The sequence below is a fragment of the Chamaea fasciata genome, unplaced genomic scaffold (genome assembly GCF_029207755.1).
Source record: "Chamaea fasciata isolate MVZ Bird 193981 ecotype frontalis unplaced genomic scaffold, bChaFas1.0.hap1 SCAF_4, whole genome shotgun sequence".
Taxonomy (NCBI): domain Eukaryota; kingdom Metazoa; phylum Chordata; class Aves; order Passeriformes; family Sylviidae; genus Chamaea; species Chamaea fasciata.
The window spans coordinates 44,149,496-44,170,977 of NW_027094089.1; the positions used below are offsets into that span (position 1 = coordinate 44,149,496).

Sequence of the window (21,482 nt, forward strand, 5' to 3'; positions counted from 1 at the left end):
TTTGCAGTAGTTTCTAGTGCTGATGTTGGCATGTTGTTTCTGCCTCACTGGAAGTAATTTAGTTGGGTAAAATAGAGTGAAAATGTCTTTTTAATAGTTCTAGTAAAAGATTGTCAGTGTTTGTGAAAATCAGAATGTACAGGCAATGTTTCAGAGAAATAGTTTATTGTAACTGAACAGTAAATTCCTTGGGTTTTTTAAATAAAAGGAGTGATTTTTTTAAATTAGTCATTTATTATCTAGGATCAGATTTTGGATTAAAGAGAGATCTGATCAATGGTAAAAGTTGATATAAGCCTTGAAGTGTTAATTTTGCACTTTGAATGTCAGTTTCTTAGTCATCATAAGGGTTAAAATTTACTCTTGTTCTACATAGAAGTGCTTTAGTGTGCAACTTACTTTTTTTGGCTCTCTCTACTCAAAAGAATTATTTGAAATAATAGCAGTAAAGATACATATTTTACCAGCCCACTGGTCAGAATGTAACCCTAGGAGGTTGTACCACTGTATTGAGGTTAGCATCTGCTGCATTGTCATTTGTCTGCTGTGTTTTAATTAGAATAATTTTTTTGGATGTGTGCTTTGGGCTGACTCACATCATCATTTTCTTCTGTGGTCTTACTGTCTGTGGTTCTGATGCAGAACCTCATGCAGAAATTAAGTGGCTGTGGAAGCTTCACATTTGTCTCTGTCGGAGGTACCAACTACTGGTGGCCCAGGTGGCTGACCAGTTTGTGAGGTAAATACGAATTACAGCTTTATCTCATAAGGAAAGTTGGTATTAACTGTTGGTGTTCCTTGGCATGCTGAATTACAGTTTCTACATGTGTAGCAGTTGTTTCACAGTCCATCATCTTATCTAGTGAAAGAACAAGAATTTCAAGAAGGATCGGCAGACAGGTGTGGGTGACAAAATATACATCCAGCTAATTTTAGTCTGAGTCAGAACATCCAAGGTACCATTACATGAGCATTTTCTCTCATAGCAACTTCTCCCAAGTTCCTAACCCAGTGCTGTTGCTTTGGTGCTCTGTCAGAGTGAGTAATGCACTGTTGGAGGGCCATGCCGTGCATGGCTGCCGAGGTTTGAGTTAAACCCAGCAAGGAACGTGTTAGTTAGCAGGTATTATAGCACTTGTTCATGGAAGGAAACAAGTTGTAGGAAGGACATTCAGCATGCTAGCTACTCCTCTGCTCTGTTGAGTGGTTGAATGTGTCATACTAAGGCAGTCATCCAGGCTGCTTTACACCCAAGGACCAGAAATAAGTACCTCTAGATGTTAATTCATCCTATATACCTATTTATGCATTGTTTGCTTACAAAATAGGCTTTGCTGTTTGACATTGATATCTAAGCATCTGAAATTTGGTTTGGGACACAATGAGAAGTAGCTTACTATAATTATGGGTTACCTTGCATATGCACCTAATGCATGTTTAGGGGATTGTTCATGTAAGAATTCTTCACAGGGAACTAGTGCTCCATATGTTAATACCATAACCTAGTTTACTTTGTAGTGGGTTATTTTGATGGGCTTTTCTTTCAGGTAAACAGGCCTTCAAGTAAATTTTTAGTTGACATATCGTTATTATATAGAAGGAGAGGCAGCTTATATGAAAAACCGTATTGCGGCAGAGAAGTGTTTTCAGTACAAAGAACATTATTTTGTCCAGTAGATGACTTCCATTCTAAGCTAGGCTCTGTGTTGTACCATTGTCAAAGGCTGAGAATTCATAGATGTATCTGTTGCTGCAACCATTTGTTAATTTCCCCATGATATTTATGGTGGGAAGTGTAAGTCTTATTTTTTTCTTTTAGGTTGACAATTGCATTTTTCGCACTCTCTGGTCTGGATATGTTGGATTCCTTAGATGTGGTGAACAAAGATGATGTGATAGAATGGATTTATTCCCTTCAGGTCCTTCCCACAGAAGACAGTGAGTGAGTTTTTAGTTTTTTTATTATTATTAACATTTTTACTTTTGCTTTGTACTTGGGGAATGGTGGATAGCTCTTGTTTTTATGAAATACAAGGTTGATCTTCCTGAAGTGCAGTCCTGATAATGTCGGGTAGTGATGTTGAGCAAATCTTGGATATAGATCCCTCACAAGTAAAAAAGCTAGAGAAAACAGGAATTAATCTGAAGATAAGCCATTATAAAATAGTATAATAAAGCTGCACCTTTAGTCATTTCAGAGGAATGTTTCACCTGGTTCTAAAAGAAATGCGTACGTTGTGAAAGTGTTACAAGTCTAATACTGATTATATTGGCTTCCACTCCAATGCCAGGAGCTGTGATCACTGGTATGATTTACAACAGCTTTTGGAGAATTGTAGGTGTAAGGGTAAGAAGCAAAAAGGATAAACATAGTCCCTGGTTGATGTTCCTTAGATCTGTGAAGGTTAAATTTACCCAAGGTTTTGAGAAGGAATAATGCTGCTGCTGAATCCCAGCTGTCCTCAGACTGGGAGATGCATAGCAGAAAAGCCGGCAAGGTAACTCACAGAAAATGTCTCTTTCCTGGTTGGTTTGACAAAAGTTAGGAAGGTGCTGTTCCTCTGGGCTAGTTGGTGTTGGCAGTTTTTTCTGTGGCAGCCCAGGTGAATGGCTGGTAGCACTAGAAGGGGTAGGAAGGAGGGAGGGAGATGTGGATGAGGCACTGCTGCTCTGTGACAGAAGGTGCTGGCATGTTAAATGCTGGTGTGGGCATAGCTCCAGGCTGGTGGTCTCTAGAGAAAAGGCAATTCCATTACCCTGTCTGTAAAATCATGAACATGTACTTTCGATGGATGTAGACAAAAATCGTGTGTTTCCTTTTATTATCAATTCTAATTCTATACAACAAATTAGCTCTCAAGTTGGTTTTGTGAAGGAGTCAGGACTGCTGATGCCTTATTTTTACAGTAATAAAAAATCCTTTTTCTGACTCCACAGGTTTAGAAACCATCAGATGTACCACAGGAACTAGTTCTGATAGATTTATCTTTTCTTGTATTGTATTCCAGGATTGATTCTTGAAAATTAGGAGTTTAGATTACATAAAAATTCCTACAAAGTTTTTTAATGATTAGAAGGTTCCTGTGCCTTACTGTTCAGAAATCTTAACACTCTGTACATGCTTTGTTTCTAGGAGTTGCTCACTTTGTGACTTTTATCCCAGTCTTCAAAACTTAATTCCAAAGGAACAGAAAAGTTTGCAAAGAAGAGAAATTAGAGCAGGAATTTCTGTTTGCTTGTTTATCTTTGACAGTATGCAGTAATTCTCTGGGGGTTCTACCTTGCCGGTGTTTAGAATATTGCTATTGTCTAGAGCTTCCTAGGGAGGGCAGTAAAAATCCCAGCATACAGATGTGGAGGCTGACAGTTCAGCAGAGATGTGCTCCTTCTTTTTTCTAGCTATCATCCCCTCATAGAACTGAGAGGAGTTTTGGGGAGGACACTTTTGGCAGCACATTCTGTGCATTCCAAGTAATAAATCTCTGCTTTTCACTAGAAGAACGAGCTTCCCTTCAAGTCCTGTGTTTTTGCATCATACTGTATTATGAGAACAACTCTTGTTCTTCTTAGTAAGTGCTCTTGGTAATAACACTGCTCTTACCTGATCACTTGATTGCTAAAACTTCAGTGTTTCTATTTATTTTTTGCTTTTTCTGTTGGGCAATAGAAAGTGCAAAATGTAAATGATGCTGATAGCAGCAGGTTGGATATTGAATAACTAAACATGAAGAAGGAAACACCTACACTCTGGTAGTGTCTACTTTTAGTAAAATGTGTTGACGCTCTGTTTTTTAATCCTGGGTGAGTGCAATGCTTGTTGATTGGCAGCCTCCCAGCAGCAGAGTTCCTACTCCCACTTTCAGCCTCTTTGAGGAAGTAATTAAACTGTGGTAGGCTACAGCACTAAAGTTTTTGGTTTCAAAGTGCTTGTGCATCTCCAGTTAAGGAGGAGATTTTTAGCTTGATGGATTGGAATCTGTCCAGGTTAAAAAAAAAACCAAAAACAACCAAACAACCAAAACCAAGAAAGCACAACATTTTACTTTTAAAGAAGCATAGTATTTTTTTCATGCATTCTTAAAAATCTCTCTTTCCATGGAATATTAGTTTTTAAAAATTTAAATTAAAATACTGTTTTATAATCATGAATTCCACCAATCTAAAGTAATTGCATTGTATTTGATAAAAGTCTTCACTGAGTTTAGCTCTGGGACTGAAAACCAATTTAAAAGCTACATTTTAAATGGGAATATGTTTTTACAGAATCTTGGGGTTTGTTCTTGATTGCATCAGTGGTTGAATTTCTAAAATTTGGTATCAGTCAAAAAGAGAATTCCTATAATTCTTATCAGAAAAATAAATTTCTCTGCTTTTCACGTTTGTCCCTCCTAAGGTTCTTTTATGCACAACACTTAACTTGATTTTTATTTAAAGCATTTTTTTGAGGTAGTAAATTCAAATTGTTTTGAGAACTACTGCTACCTTACAGTCTTTTTTCCAGTGGATGGGAGACAGAGCAGTTGATGCTCTGCAAACTTAGTATTTGTTTATTTTTATCAATAATTCTGATAGTATTGGCTGGGCTAGAATTTTTTTTTCATAGTAGCCTCTAATCTACTATGTTTTCAGCCTGGTACTAAGATAATGTTTTAGTCGTTCAGCTTTTGCTGAGCAGTGCCAGTCAAGACTGGCTCCTTTTGCCTCCTCTGCACTCCTTTTCCCATGGCAGATACAACAGGGGACATAGCCAAGACAGCTGACCTCAGGACTGAGCAGAGGGGCACTCCATGCCATCTGACATCATTTTCAGCAATAAAAGCTTGGGAAAAGGAGGAGAAAAGGAGCAATATTTGTGGTTCTGGCATTTGTCTTTCTGAGTAACCCTTACACTTGCTGAGGCCCTGCTTTCTAGGAAATGGCTATGCCCCTGCCTGGCTGATGGGAAGTAATAAATTAATTCCTACTTTGCTTTGTTGTGTGCCCACAACTTCTGCTATACCTATCAAACTGTTTCTGTCTCACTCTATGAGTCTTCTCTTCATCTCTCTGTTTTCTTGCCTCAGCTGCTGGTTGGAGTCAACCCACCACAGCAAAGTGTTACAGAACCTGCTAGAAAATTCAGGATTTGGTGGCTTAGAGCACTTCTTAGATAAAGTCTCTCATTACCCTGTTATTGTTTTAAGTGACATGTTGGTATTTACTGGTATGTAATATATCTGATGGCTAATGATAGCTTCACTTCAAAGGTTTGTAGCCTTTGAAATTTATGTGAAACTAAAGCTCACAAAGGCTTAAGTGGTGACATCTTGATCTGCTGAGTAAGAAAGCAAACATATGCTCTGTCAGCCTAATCAAAATGCACTTAAGGAAGCTGAAGATAAGGGTCTGTCAGGATAGACTGTATTCTTCTGTGGGTTTGTTGTAGCTGTGATTCAAACAAATTATGTCCTTTAGGTACCATAATTTTAGCTCAAGTCTTCCAGAGGCTGGCTCAATACCAGTCCTAATATGGAGGAAATAGCATGTCACATGTGCAAACTGACCCTCATACAAAAACACATTCTTAGCTGAATGCTTCCACTTACTGCTGCCTTCTGCTTGTTCAAAGGGTTCCTGTCTTCTCTAACTCATACTAAATAGTTTGGCTTTATCTTGCGTAGATTTTGGCCATTGTTACCTTTCCTTCCCTTTTAATGAATGCTTTGCTTAGGTGCATAGCTACCATGTGTTTTTGTTTTCTTCTTGTGTTCACTGCAAGAAGATGTAATGTTTTCTTTTGGAAAGAAGTTGAAATCTTAAAAAGTGTTTTTGTTCTTTTTTCATTTTGAAGAGGGTAATGTTCTTTTACAAGCCTCAACCAGAAATGTTGCGTTTTTAGATTAACACGTTATTTTTTGAAGTGTTAGTGAAATTGGGAAACGGTTGGCAAAGCACCCTCTTTTAACTAGTTGCTTGTTCTTAAGATTCTTATCATGTCAGTGTTTTACTGTTTTTCCTCTCATAGTGCAGCTCCTTGACAGAATTTGAAGTTTATTTTAACTACCTAAAGTGCAACTCGTAGCAGTTTAAGAAAGATGTATTCCAGTTTCTTGCAAGTCACATTCAGAGCCAGTTCAGCACTTTTAAAAGAAAGTGAATCAAGAGCTTTGTACTCAAGTAATCTAATTACACAGTGGAAGCACACTGCTTGGCCATATTCATCCACCATCCTCCCCCAAAGGAACAGTGGCATTTGTTTGACCCGGCTTGAGAGCTTGCTGAAGTGGCAGAAAACCACACACTTACTTATCTAACAGAGGTTAGCTTTGTGTTGCTTTGGTGAACTGTGTTGATAGGGAGCGCCAGTGCCATCCCGCTAAGGGAGGGGGAAGATAATTGTACTTTTTGACAGCTGGATGCTTCACTGGCTTTGCTGTACTAAAAAATGGAACCGAAAGGAGCACTGAAACATATTTTTTCGGTCTGAATCCCCAGAATCCATGGATACCGGACTTAAAACCAGTATGCTGCATGACAGACCTAAAACTTAGGTTTAGACTTCTTTCGAAGTCTAAATTTAGATTTGTATTAATGATTCTTTCTTCTTATGTGGCAGTACTGAAAAAAAAATTATAAAATGGCACTGACATTTTTTAAATCATTGGTACATGTGAACTTTCTGATCATGAGTTTCTTGAGCAGAAATACAAATATGCCTCCAGAATAACTTTCTTTTATGTCCACATCTGAAGTATTTATCAGGATATGTAATCCATTCTAGAGAATACAACTTTACATTTTGTGACATCCTCTAGTATTTAGATTTATAAGAACAGCAAGATTTACTAGATTATAAGCTCTAGTTCAGTGAGAGGAGCTTATGCTTACTTTTATCTCGATGTACTGACTGAATCAGCGTATGCGAAATCTATGATTTTATAATATATTATAAGATTTAGTAATGTAAACTCCTGTACTTAGCAAAAGGAGACAAGCCTTGCAGCCAGAGGAATGCATGGATAATCTGAATGTGAAAAAGTAGAGGTAAAAGTTTAGCAATCCTTCCATGCAAGAGAAATCATAAAATAAAAATAACAAAAATGCCCTATCTGTAAAAAACAAGCTCTTAGTTGAGTTGTCTGTGGTCATCACTTGAAGCTCTTTAACATACCTTAAGAACTTCCTGGCTTAAGGACACCTAAGTAGCATCTTTTTTTTTTTCACAGGTTAGTTTCTGCTCTTGATTTAAGCATGAAGTCTTTTGGTTTTGGAAAAGGGTCAGTTTTCTTTAGTTGTCAAATGTGAAAAGTTTTTCCAGGTGTGTTTTTACCGCTTTCAAACCACCACAAATACTTGTTACTTTTACTCTGTCTTAAGCTCCTGCAGAAAGTGGCTAAGTAAGATTGATGGTCGAAGAGAACACCAGGTGGTACCATTTCACAGCTGCAGTTGAACTGATGCACAGCAAACTCTGCTGGAGCTGAACTGGCCACTCCAGCAGTTTTTTTTCCCAACAAACATAAGCTGTGATCACATCCCTTTAATTTGGGTCTGTTTCATTTTTAATTCTATTTCTGATCCTGACAGCCCATTTTTGGTTCAGGAAAGTGAAGAGTTTCATTTACAATACTAAGCTATTACATAAAACAAGAAGTGCAAGTACATTGCAATAAAATAGTAAAGCCAACTGTACAGAAGATTAAATTTCACATTGTAAAGTTTCTTTCATAAACTTAAAGACAGTCATTTCCTGTAACTCGCCTTTGGTTCTCATTTGATTTTCAACTTATATGTTCACAGGATGCTAAAAAAAACATTTTGAGACACTACATCAGTGTTCCAGAGTCATGTGGTTAAAAACAAGTTGTTTTCACTTCCTGTTTTAATGCTTCCTTTATCAACTCAGAATTCTATTTTTTACTTCACATTTTGTGACTAGAGATTTAGCAACTCACTTGTAATACCAAAGGTCTAGGAAGCGTCAATTGCAGGCACATTATTGCATTTGAGGACAAGATAAAATTCCCTGCAAAATTTGCCCTAAAGGGCATGTTGGTCTTCTTTTTTTTTCCTAGGAGCCAGTGTGTGAAGTTTAGAGTGGGAGATAAAAAAAAAAAAAATCATCAAAATAGATTTTAATTCATAGCAATATGGTTAAAAATCCAACTTTAAATCCAATTCTAAAATTACAAATGCTGTTTTCTGGTTTATAGAAGTTTAGTAATACAAGAAAGGTTTTGAAATGCTACACGAAAAGTGAATATCTAAAGGGGGTAATAGACCATGATTTCATTCATGTACTTTATTTTTAATCTATTTGTATAGCATCTGTGAATTCGGAGGGTGATCAAAGTGACCCACTAACAGCATGCAAACTTGGGTTTCATTCTGCCATTTCTACCTTGATAATGAGTTACAAGCTACGCTCCTAAAGGCCAGTGATGAGGATCAGTATTTCTGGAATGAATCCTTCCATCTACCGACTGTCAGCTGAGTGTTGTTCAACTGCAGAGTTGTCTTAATTGTGGCATGTTTCATTTGCAGCAGGCCAGAATAGCTGTGTTAGTAGCATTATAACTTTTCTTGATGAGGGGTTTCCACACTAGTATGGTTTCAAAGTGAATGTTCTAGTTTGCTTAAGGCACAGATTCATTTGTACTGAAAATGAATGTGAATGGTGATTTTTTTTCCACCATGTCACCTAGGGAATCTAGGAGTTACGGAGCAGGAATTCTAGGTCTTCTTTTTACTGATTTGTTCATATTGTGTGTGACGCTTTTTTGAGCAGTGTCCTTCAGGACCTTAGATTAGTCTTTAAGACTTAGTTAATTTTTTGTGCTTTCCACAGGCTGAGGCAGCATGAAATGCAAATTTTTGACTCTGCAAATGAACAGAGAAATGTTCTCTGCTGAGAATGCTTAAATTATAATAAAATAAAACAGTTGTTAATTTTTTTCCTGTTTCCTCTCTTTGGATATGACTATGGCACACCAGCTTTTAAGCAAGCTGAAGTTGATTTTGTTACGTGTGTAGAATGATTGAAAAGTACTTTTGACTGAATTGTGAAGGAAGTGGAAAATTGCAGATATTTTGCTCCATGTCAGTTAGATCCAAAGACTTGTCTTCCAGAGAAACTTGCATACATCAGGCCAAGTTGAAATTACTAAGCTAATAAAACCTTTCCAGTCTAAATTTTGCATATATACAGAGTATATTTAGAATTAAAAGGTAATATGTTGCTAAATTACACCAAAGCTTGTAGGCTACATTGCATAGTGATGTTGCTTAGGGCTTTCAGCTTTGTAACTATTCATTTTTACTTATTCTGGTGCAATTTCCCCTGATATTCATGAGGATTTTTAGCTTAAAGGCTCAGTAACTTAAAAGAGGTGGAGAGAATTTAAGGACACCCAGCTGTGGGTTGACTATGGCATTCATTAGGCTTTCAGTTTCAGACACTGAGCAGTAAACAAGTGAGGTTTTGCCATGCAAAAACAAGGTTGAGCCCTGCAAAGCTGTGCTTAACTCTTGACATTGTGTGGTTCACACTTCTATGTGCTACATGATCAGGTATTGTGACAGGTTTGAAACAAATTACACTGTATCACTGACAGAAATGTTTGATAGCTACAATGTGCTTAAAACTGGAAATTGTTTGCCCTTGAACATGTAGTGAAGTATGTTGAAACAGTTCTACTTGAGAACAGACTGGTATTACCAGGCAGGAATCCAGAGAGGAATAAAAAATATGTTAACTTTGGCCATTTTCCCAGGGGAGCAGTCCTTTTCTCTTTTTTTCTTATGAGCATGGAAGACAAGTCTGTGGTGATACAAACTGTATTTCCACCAAATTAAAAAAAAAAAAAAAATCTGATGCTTTTTGGTTTGTCACTACAGCAGTAAGTAAGTTAAATTTGTTTGTGGTTTTCTTTTTTTTTTTTTTTTTTTTGTTAATCAGAGAGATAACAAACCAAAGTTGGGAACTGAGAGACACATGCATACTTGATTAAGGCTGTGAATAGCGTTGAACTAATGGGTCTTGGTCTCATTAGAGAATTATGGTTTGTAAAAAAATGTTTCAACAAAACAAGTTAGTTGAGTATTGTTTTAATCTTTTCCAGGATCAAACATCAATCGCTGTGGATTCAGAGGTTCTTCATATTTAGGGATGCCATTCAATCCCTCCAAGGTCAGTTAAGAATGTGTATGTGAAATGTTTTCAATTAGGCATTAAATAATCTTGTGTCTTTTTTGTAGTATTAACTTAATTACATAATAACAGAAAGTCCGGAATGCAGGGAATTTTTTACTTTAATACTGAAATGTTTGCAGAACTTTTAATAAATGTGCATAAGAAACATACTAAAATGATGCCTAGAACTTCAATTCTCACAGCAGTGAAGAAACTGATATACAAATTGTGGCTTATCTCAGTGGAGTCTCCTCCTTCTCTGGTCTTTTACTAGCAAAGGAAAACTTCTCTAGCTGAAGAATTGTCATGAGGTAGAGAAGGGCAGAATAGCCCTAATTAAGTGATGCAGAACATGCTGTTCTTTGGTATCATAGAAAGATTCAGGCTGGAAAGGGCCCTTAAGATCATCTAGCTCCTGTCCCCATGCTGCAGGCAAGGACACCTTCCACTAGACCAGATGCTTCCAGGGATGGGGATTCCACAGCTCTGGACAGTCTGTTCCAATGCCTCACCACTCTCACAGTAAAGAATTTCTTCTTAATGCATGATCTAAACCTGCCCTCTTTCAGATTGAAACCATTCCCCTTGTCCTGTCACTGCATGCTCTGGTAAAAAGTCTCTCTCCATCTTTCTTCTAGGGTCCCTTCAGGAGCTAGAAGGCCACAATTAAGTCACCTTAAAGGCTTCTCTCTTCCAGGTTGACAAATCCCAACTCTCATAGCTTTTTCTTACAGGAGAGGTGATCCAGCTCTCTAATGAACCTAGTGGCCTCCTCTGGATGTGTTTCAACAGGTTCCAGTCCTTCCTGTCCTGAGGACCCCAGGGCTGGACACAACATTTCACGTGGGGTCTCACCAGAGGGGAGCAGAGTCTCCTCCCTCTCCTGCTGCCCACGCTGCTTTGGATGCAGCCCAGGACACGCTTGGCTTTTTGGGCTGTTAGTGCTCATGGCTGGGTCATGTCCAGCCTCTCATCCTCCAGAGCTCCCAAACCCTTTGCTCTTGATGACTTCTTCTCCCAGTCTGTACCCTCCCTGTCTGGGGTTATCCTGACCTGGGTGTAGCACATTCTACTTGGTCTTGTTAAATCTCATTAAGTTCTCATGACCCACTTCTGGAGCTTGTCCAGGTCCTTTGAGAAAGGTGAATCCTATCTGATGCCAGTATGTCTGGTAAAATCTTGGCAGTGACACCAGCCAGGGAGGTGCATATTAATAGACTGGGCCTGACTGTTTCTTCCAAAGTCAGTAGTGTCTGCAACTGGTATTTCTCTTCCTGTGTTGAATCATGCATGTTTGATTGCATCTGATACCCACCCAGACTTAGGCAAGGCTCTGTTCATCCCTGTTTGTCATAACCATAAGAAAAGATGCTTTGAAGCCCGGTGAACTGAGGTTCAAGAGAGTTAAGCTTTCATATTGTCCTGGTTTAGGGCAAAATTTGGGAGGAAACCTCCAGATGGGGTCCCTCTAGAGAGCAAATTCAAGCAGCCCCTTCCCCAGCTGATTCAGGAAAAATTTTCCATAGGGAAAAGTGGAAAAAACTGTTTATTCAACAAGCAAAGTGTTCACAAGCATTAAAAAATATGGATAATATTAAACAGTAAAACCTCTTGCTGTTCTGAGAGAGATGGCAAAATTGAGAAAGTCCTTGCTGTGGGTTGTAGCTCAGCTTGCCCAGTCTCTCATCAGCCCCTCCGGCACTGGAAAACGCCGTCCTGGGCCCCAGTAGGCCACAGGCATGAGCTCCGGGTGTTTTCTGGGTTTTCAGTCCAGAACAGGTTTAAACAGTTCCAAGAAAAAAAAAAAAAAAGTCCAGGAAATGTCTCTGCCTCAGCTAGCTAAAAACTAACTAAAAAGCAAGGAGAGCTCTCTCTCAGTCTGTCCATAGACAGCACAGTCCAGGAGCAGAATGTGGAGGAGCAAGTGCAGTTTCTGCAAACAAACTGCGCTTCTTCTTTCCCCCCTTTCACTCTCAGAACCATTCTTAAACATGTAGAACTTAATATCCAGCTTAAACAGAACAGTGAATTGGGGATACAAACATCACAAAGTCATCCCAGGACACATATGAAAAGAAAATGCCTTTAATAAAAGACAGAAGTTAGATTAGTAGAGGCTAGTGTAGTGCTGTCACAGATTTTTCATCCACTTTTCAGTGCAACTTGATTCTTCACGCTCAAACACAGAACAGAACTACTGTACTTTTTTCACAGTCCTTCCTGCTAGCTAGCCTCTACTTTCCTTTTCCAGCTGTATCACACCTTCAGCAGCTCTACAGTGTAGAATGTAAAATCAGTACATACTTTTGGAAACGTTTTTCAAAACCTCCAATGTATGAAGCTAGAAGAGTTTATTCTGGATGTAGTTCTGAGATCTTGTAAAGTGTCATGAAGACAAAAAGTCTGTAAGATGGGCAAAACATTGTTTTTCCCTCACAACATTTTCTGGTGTTTTAATTCAATTCTCAACTTCCAATAGTAAATACTTCATACTGAAATACTATCTTTACTGGTGTTGGGAGTTAGGTTTGTTCCTTCTTTCTCTAAAGAATTTCTTCCCCATAAGTTACCAAAGAGACCAAGTGTTGGATACTTGAGAGTGCTTAACCGAAACAAAGAGGTGGACAGAATTGGAAGGGAGAGATAATGCAAGTAAAAGACAGAGCTTGAGGCAGCTGCGGGCTTTTGGGCTTTTCTTTTTCCGGCGTTCAGGAAAGAAAGAACGACTGTTGCTGGCTGAAAGAGTTTCACTGTGGCCAAAAGAATCCAGTCCTGGGAAATCTACTATCACCGGTTCAACCTGAATCCTGAGTTTTCTCTGCCACCCGCGGGAGCTGGGCCGGTTCTGCCTCACCTTCGGCTTCTTTGGCACTGCTCCCCTTGCTACAGTGTGACCCTGCACCCTCTGCACGGCCGGGACATCCTGCCCCTGCCTTCCAAGACACCCTGCCATCCCAGCTACCAGCCCGAGACTTTTCCACTGTTTCAGCTTGGTGCTCTGAGGATCCTGCAGGGACACCGAAACCAAACTGCCCTGTGTTTTGTGAAACAAAGCCCTCAAGGTTCTTGGTACTGTTTTCATTTGTTATTAATGCTGTAGTTGTTTGGTAGGTTTTTTTTGTGTTTGTTTGCTTTGTAATACATACTAGTAAAGAACTGCTATTCCTATTTCCCAAATCTTTGCCTAAGAGCCTCTGATTGTAATTTATAATTGAAAAAGAAAAAAAAGAGAGCGAAGGGGGGGATTTATACTCTCCATTCCAAAGGAAACTGCAGTTGGTTTTTTTTTTTATTACCTAGCAAATACCTGTCTTCCCAAACCAAGACAGATTTTGGCACCCAATGTGCTGCTTGAGGACACTGAGAAAAGAAAAGGGAAGAGAAATAGCGGTTCTTAACTAACCTAGTACTTTCTTTTGTGTGTGTTAGATATAAAAACCTCATTAGGCAGCATCATGTGGTCTAACTTACCCTGGTTTGGATGGCATGTGGTTGTGGCTGTATTCCTTCCATTTGCAGGCCCTTATCTAAACATGGGCCCTATAACTAAAGCTACTGTGACCGTCATCCAGTTTATTTTATAGCTTAATAAGTTGAAGAACTCATGGATTTTTAATTTCCTCTGGAAAGCAGGCACATGGATTCAGGACTATCGTACACTAACTGTGTGTTTTTGGAGTTACTTTAACAATGGTACCTACTGTGAGGAAATTACACTGGGGGAGTTTTTTTCCCAACCCTTTACCCACCTCTTTGGGTCTGCCCCACCAGTTTTTGAAGGGTTTAAATCCTCTCTGAATGCTAATGATATCATACAATGGCTGGTGCTGCTAATAGGCGTATTCTATTTAGCATTCAGAGATAAGGGAAGATTGACCTGGAAAACCACCCTGATACCTACCCCACAGAATAGGGATGATACCCCAGAGCCTGACTCTGCCCCACAGCCTGCCTCAGAAAGGACCCACCCGGATTGGGTTGAGGTTCTGGTAAAAGAGATGGGCCAGATGCTGAGGAAGTACATTTCCCCAGCTCATGAAAAACTCTCCTCCTGCCCCGAGAAGGCAGAGACTGATGGTGCAGCAGTGGAACCCACAGACGTTACAACTGTCCAGGTTCCAGCTGAACCATAAGGGCAGCCACAGCCAGCAGCAGTCGCCCCTGTGGAAACAAGGAAGTGTAAAGTGAAATCGTCAGATCCTGGTATTAAGGATAAGAAAGGAGGGTCCTCACAATCCACAGAAGAGCCACAGGTTAAGATCATCACTGAGTCCCTGTTGTATGAAAGTCTATGTAATCTGCAAAAAGCTATTGTACGACGAGGACGTGAGGCTTATACAGCCTGGCTACTTCGAGTCTGGGACCTTATGAGTACAGGCGTACAACTGGATGGTGCTGAAGCAAGGAATTTGGGACCCTTGACCCAGGACTCAGGTATAAATCAGGTATTTGTAAGAGAGCAAAAGCCCCTTTCCCTTTGGGAACAACTTGTAATGAGTGTGAGAGAGAGATTTGTCCACAGAGACAGAATGCAAGAGCACAACAATAGAATACGATAGAAGACCCTTGAGGAAGGAATCCAACAGTTGAGAGAAGTGGCAGTATTGGAAGTACTTTTTGGGAGGACCGGACAGCATGATAATGACCCCGACAAGGTTAGATGCACAGGGCACATGTTGTGGAATCTGGCAACTCATGGACCATCTCAGTACGCCACATTCATTGCAACAATTAATGCCAAGGATAACCGAGAGACAGTGGGTTCTGTTGCCAACAAGCTCAGAAGTTATGAAAGTATGATCAGTGGCGCAATGCAGGCTCATGTCTCTGCGGTGGTGAAGGAACTCAAAGAGGAGATGAGGGAAATGAGAGAGGAGATGAGAAGGAACAGTTCCCATGTAGCACCGGTACGAGTCACAGGCCCCAGAATCAGAGCCCAACATTCCCCAGCAAGAGAGAGAGGGTACACCCCTCGAGCTGACCTGTGGTTTTATCTGCGGGACCATGGGGAGGGCATTGGAGCGTGGCATGGGAAACCCACTTCTGTCCTGGCAGCACGGGTACGTGAGCTCAAGGAGAGAAACACTAACAGAGGGAGTTCCACAAGAATGAAGGTAGCCTCAGCCTCCCATGAGCAAGCTGCCAGGTATTACGGAGGTGGGAATGCTGTGTTGGATTACCTCGAAAAAACCTCTACCATGTATGTCCAAGAAGGGAATAATAACCAGTGCTAGAGGGGCCCTGCCACTAGCCAGGAAGAGGCACGGGAAAATCGGGTTTTTTGGACTGTGTGGATTCGATGGCCTGGCACATCAGAGCCACAAAAATATGAAGCTTTGGTAGATACTGGGTCGCAGTGTACTCTAATGCCATCGGGACATGTGGGGCCAGAACCAATTTCCATTGCTGGAGTGACGGGGGAATCACAGGAATTGACTCTGGTTGAAGCCAAGGTGAGCCTGATCATGAAAGAATGGCAGAAACTTCCGATTGTGACCAGTCCAGAGGCTCCATGTATTCTGGGCTTAGACTTCCTCAGGAATGGATATTATAAAGACCCTAAAGGACTCAGATGGGCTTTTGGAATAGCTGCCGTGGAGACAGGAGACATTAAGCAGTTGAACACCTTGCTGGGACTATCAGAGAACCCATCTGCAGTGGGACTCCTGAAGGTAGAAGAACAAGTACCTGTTGCCACCTTGACGGTGCACCGTCGGCAGTATCGGACAAATCAAGATGCCGTGATCTTCATCCACAAAATGATCCGTGAGCTGGAGAGCCAAAGAGTGGTCAGCAAAACCCACTCACCCTTCAACAGCCCCATCTGGCCTGTGCGCAAGTCTGATGGAGAATGAAGACTGACTGTGGACTATCGTGCATTAAATGAAGTGACTCCACCGCTGAGTGCTGCTGTGCCAGACATGCTGGAACTCCACTACAAGCTAAAGTCCAAGGCAGCGAAGTAGTATGCCACTACTGACATTGCCAATGCATTTTTCTCCCTTCCTCTGGCTGCAGAATGCAGGCCTCAGTTTGCTTTCACCTGGAGGGGCGTGCAGTACACCTGGAACCGGCTGCCCCAGGGGGGGAAACACAGTCCCACCATCTGCCATGGGCTGATCTAGACTGCACTAGAGAAGGGTGAGGCTCTGGAACATCTACAGTACATCGATGACATCATTGTGTGGGGGACGACTGCAGCTGAAGTGTTCGAGAAAGGAGAGAGGATCATCCAGATTCTGCTGAAAGCCGAGTTTGCCATCAAGAAGAGCAAAGTCAAGGGACCTGCCAGAGAGATCCAGTTCCTGAGAGTAAAGTGGCAAAATAGACGGCGGCAGATCCCCACTGAGGTCATTGATAAGATCACAGCAATGTCTCCACCGACCAGCAAAAAGGAAACACAAGCTTTCCTAGGAGCCATAGGTTTTTGGAGGATGCACATTCCTGAGTACAGTCAGATCATGAGCCCTCTCTACCTGGTTACCTGCAAGAAGAACAATTTCCATTGGGGCCCTGAACAGCAACACGCCTTTGCCCAGATCAAGCAAGAGATTGCTTATGCAGTAGCCCTTGGCCCAGTCAGGACAGGACCAGATGTGAAGAATGCGCTTTACTCCGCAGCCGGGAACAACGGTTTGTCCTGGAGCCTTTGGCAGAAGGTGCCTGGGGAGACTCGAGGCTGACCACTAGGATTCTGGAGTCGAAGTTACAGAGGATCTGAAGCCAGCTACACTCCCACAGACAAGGAGATCTTGGCCGCCTGTGCAGGAGTTCAAGCCGCCTCAGAAGTGATTGGCACAGAAGCACAACTCTTGGCACCCCGACTACCAGTGCTGGAGTGAATGTTTAAAGGAAAGGCTCCCTCCACCCACCATGCCACCGATGCCACATAGAGCAAATGGACTGCCCTCATCACACAGAGTGCCCGTATTGGAAACTCAAATCGCCCTGGGATTTTGGAAATAATTACAAACTGGCCAGAAAGAAAAAACTTTGGTCTCACGGACGAAGAGGAGCAGGAACAAGTGACACAGGCTGAAGAAACTCCTCCATACAACCAACTGCCTGTGGAAGAAACACGCTACGCTCTTTTCACTGACAGTTCCTGTCGCATCGTGAGAATGAACCGTAAGTGGAAAGCAGCCGTATGGAGCCCCACACAACAGGTTGCAGAAGCCACTGAAGGAGAGGGGGATCAAGTCAACTTGCTGAACTCAAAGCTGTTCAATTAGCCCTTGACATTGCTAAAAGAGAGAAGTGGCCAAAGCTCTACCTCTACACTGATTTGTGGATGGTAGCCAATGCTCTGTGGGGCTGGCTGAAAAAGTGGAAAAAGGCCAACTGGCAGCGTAGGGGAAAAACCAATCTGGGCTGCTGATGAATAGGACGTTGCCACTCGTGTAGAGAAGCTGCCTGTGAAAATCCGCCATGTAGATGCCCGTGTTCCCAAGAGTCAGGCTAATGAAGAACACCGAAACAACAAGCAAGTAGATCAGGCTGCCAAGATAGAGGTGTCAAAGATAAATCTAAATTGGCAACACAAGGGAGAGTTGTTCCTAGCTCGATGGGCCCATGATGCCTCAGGTCATCAGGGCAGAGATGCCACCTATAAGTGGGCCCAAGACCGAGGGGTGGATTTAACCATGGACAGTATTTCTCAGGTTATCCATGACTGTGAGACATGTGCTGCAATCAAGAAAGCCAAGTGGGTGAAGCCCTTATGGTATGGTGGGCAGTGGTCCAAATATAAATGTGGGGAAGCCTGGCAGATTGACTACATCACCCTTCCCCAAACCCGCCAGGGCAAGCGCTATGTGCTAACCATAGTGGAAGCCACCGCTGGATGGTTGGAGACCTACCCTGTGCCTCATGCTACTGCCCGGAACACCATCCTGGGCCTGGAAAAACAAGTCCTTTGGAGACATGGCACCCCTGAGAGAATCGAGTCGGACAATGGGACCCATTTCAAGAATAGTCTTATAAACACCTGGGCTAGAGAACATGGCATTGAGTGGGTGTACCATATTCCTTATCATGCACCAGCGGCCGGGAAAGTTGAACGGTGCAATGGCCTGCTTAAAACTACCTTGAAGGCACTGGGTGGGGGAACCTTCAAGAATTGGGATATTAATTTAGCAAAGGCCACCTGGTTGGTGAACACTCGAGGTTCCACCAACCGAGCAGGTCCTGCCCAATCTGAGCCTTTGCAAAAGACAGACGGAGATAAGGTTCCAGTGGTACACATGAGAGGTATGCTGGGAAAAACTGTTTGGATTAATCCTGCCTCCAGCAAATACAATCCCATCCATGGGGTTGTCTTTGCTCAGGGACCAGGTTGCACCTGGTGGGTGATGCAAAAGGATGGAGAGACCCGATGCATACCTCAAGGAGACCTTGTTATGGGGTGAAATATCCATGACAATGTGGCTGTATCCATATTTCCATGTATATATATATATATAAATAAATAAATAAATAATAGTTAAAACTCAATGTAATATGTTAGTATGGGAAAAAAATTCGGGGTGGATAATGTTGGGGGTTAGGTTTGTTCTTTCTCTAAAGAATTTTTTCCCCATAAGTTACCAAAGAGACCAGGTGTTGGATACTTGAGAGTACTTAACCGAAACAAAGAGGTGGACAAAGTTGGAAGGGAGAGATAATGCAAGTAAAAGACAGAGCTTGAGGCAGCTGCGGGCTTTTCTTTTTCCGGTGTATGGGGAAAGAATGGCTCTTGCTGGCTGGAAGAGTTTCACTGTGGCCAAAAGAATCCAGTCCTGGGAAATCTACTATCACCGGTTCAACCTGAATCCTGAGTTTTCTCTGCCACCCGCGGGAGCTGGGCCAGGCCCTGCCTCGCCTTCGGCTTCTTCAGCGCTGCTCCTCTTGCTACAGAATGACCCTGCACCCCCTGCGCTGCCGAGACATCCTGCCCCTGCCTGCCGGGACACCCTGCCATCCCAGCTACCAGCCCGAGACTTTTCCACTGTTTCAGCTTGGTGCTCTGAGGTTCCTGTGAGAACACCGAAACCAAACTGCCCTGTGTTTTGTGAAACAAAGCCCTCAAGGTTCTTGGTACTGTTTTCGTTTGTTATTAATGCTGTAGTTGTTTGGTAGGGGTTTTTTTGTGTTTGTTTGCTTTGTAATACATACTAGTAAAGAACTGCTATTCCTATTGCCCAAATCTTTGCCTAAGAGCCTCTGATTGTAATTTATAATTGAAAAAGAAAAAAAAGAGAGCAAAGGGGGGGATTTATACTCTCCATTCCAAAGGAGAGTGCAGTTGGGTTGTTTTTTTTTTTATTACCTAGCAAATACCTGTCTTCCCAAACCAAGACAACTGGAAATATGTTGCAGTCCATTGGTGTCTTAGAAAGTGTTGGTCAATATACGTATGAGATAAAGGGGTGAAATTATGTTAGAAATTAGCTACAAGGTCACTATCTCTAGAAAACTGTTTGCACATAGATGTGGTTTTTGTATGAACTTTGCAGTTCTTTTTTCGTTGTATCTGCATTTGAGGGATTGCATCTGTTTGATTTATTGGCAAAGAAAGGTTCAAAGCATTTCCTGTTGCCTGAAATGTTCTGAAATAAGTCAGAAAAAAAAAAGACTTGGAAATTCACTGCCTTGACTCTAGGATGTGTTTACAGTCACATATTTTTTCTTTTTACATTATTTAAAAATGTTCTGTTAAATCTGCCTTGAAAAATTTTTTTTGAAAAAGCCTGTAAGCATTTTGGATTTGCATTGACATTTGCCCAGCCACTAACTAGAGTTATTTCATTCTTGAACTCTAAGAAAATGCCATACCAGAGGTAGCCAAATCTGTTCAGTCACCACGGACTCTTCAAAATAATAGAAAAAAGTGAGGGTTATGTTATAATATCCAGCTTTACTAAATCTCTCCAGAACAGGTCATTTGGCTTTGTTTGGGGAGCAGTGGTGGTTTGGCTGTTGCCTTTGAGGTGTTTGATGGTAGTGTTTTTACACTATTTTGGGACATAAGCAAAAGCGAAACAAAAGCATATTCACTTCACCAACTCACAACACAACCCTCACTAACTGTAACAGTCTTAACTGTGAGCGAAGGCTAAGAGTGACTCCTCTATCATCACAGTTAAAACAAGATTACTTTCAGAATTAGAAAACAACTATAAACTGAAATGACTCCAGATTTTGCAGTCTCTCTGATTTGGTGTTATTGAAGTTTAAACTAGCTTTTTAATTTAGGTGTGAACAGTCCCTTCAAAGTTTCAGATTGGCCTAGATCTTTTCAGTATATTTAAAGTGTTGTGAATCAGTTTTAGGGCTAAATTGAAAGCCAATAGCTGCAATTTTTGTGTAAAATTGTGGTAATTAACATGCTTTCTCTTAGGGAGAAAAAAGATGTCTTATGTTCCTGACGCAACACTATTTTCTCAAGGCTGCAATACTGATACTAGCGAAAGATGAATAATTAAAAATATTTTGCAGAGTGAATCACAAAAAAGATAACAATTAATAGAATATAAAAGTAAATGTAAGATAAAAATAAATACTAAAAAGACCCAGGTAAGCCTGAGCCAAAATGTCTCTGCACTACATATTTTTTTTTATTTTTATCAAACATCTCTGTATTACATTTTTAGGAGTCATATGCAGCATGGTCTACTGAAAAGTGTCTCTGCCCATGGCTGGGGAATGAGATGACCTTAAGGTCCCTTCTAACCCAGGCCATTTTGTGGTTCCATGAAGTGAGAAATGGCAAGATCTTGCCGAATAGTTATGAAACAAGTAAAGAGATTACAGCAGCAAAGACACCTTGAGTTAGTGGCTAGATACTGCATTTGGCAATGTACCGTAAGTTTTACTCAAATTAGCTGAATCAGCTAAATTCATGCTTTTGATGAACTTAAGTCACTATAATGTGAAAAACACCTCTCTAAAGCTGAGGCTACCTATGTCCAAGTGAAGACGCCTAGTAACTGAACTCCTACAAAATGTATTGTGAAATGCATCAAAGCACGCAAAAGATTGATTGTCCGAGAGCTGTTAAGTAGGCATGTATTTAGAAATTAGGTAGCTGCATATTTATGTATTTTGAAATGAACACAAAAACTTAACTTCGTTTGTGGATTGGCACCCTGGGTGAAGGAACCTTGTCTTGCTACAACAGTACCAGGTGTGCGAAGAAGGTTTTTTGAAAGTCGAACTGCGCCAGTGCAAGTACATGTTTGGTAGTATTCTCTTCAGTGCTGGAAGAGATCTTGCCCATGCTTCTGCAGCAGAGAGAGTTTCTTAGCTCTGCAGTGGTCAGTGGGAATTCTTG

At 41.2% G+C, this 21,482-nt stretch overlaps 1 protein-coding gene across 2 annotated transcripts in view; it reads left to right on the forward strand.

Moving 5' to 3' along the window:
* The window catches only part of PGGT1B (protein geranylgeranyltransferase type I subunit beta), a 44,353-nt gene that overhangs the window by 3,260 nt on the left and 19,611 nt on the right, over nt 1-21,482 (forward strand). Inside the window, exons 1-3 of one of the 2 annotated variants that reach the window (XM_066181406.1) lie at nt 271-739; nt 1,820-1,938; nt 10,101-10,168. In XM_066181406.1, coding sequence (XP_066037503.1) covers nt 1,857-1,938; nt 10,101-10,168 — 150 coding nt within the window. In that variant the 5' untranslated portion in view covers nt 271-739; nt 1,820-1,856. Of the gene's footprint in view, nt 1-270; nt 740-1,819; nt 1,939-10,100; nt 10,169-21,482 lie in introns of those variants that run through there. The other variant, XM_066181404.1, reaches the window with a different exon arrangement.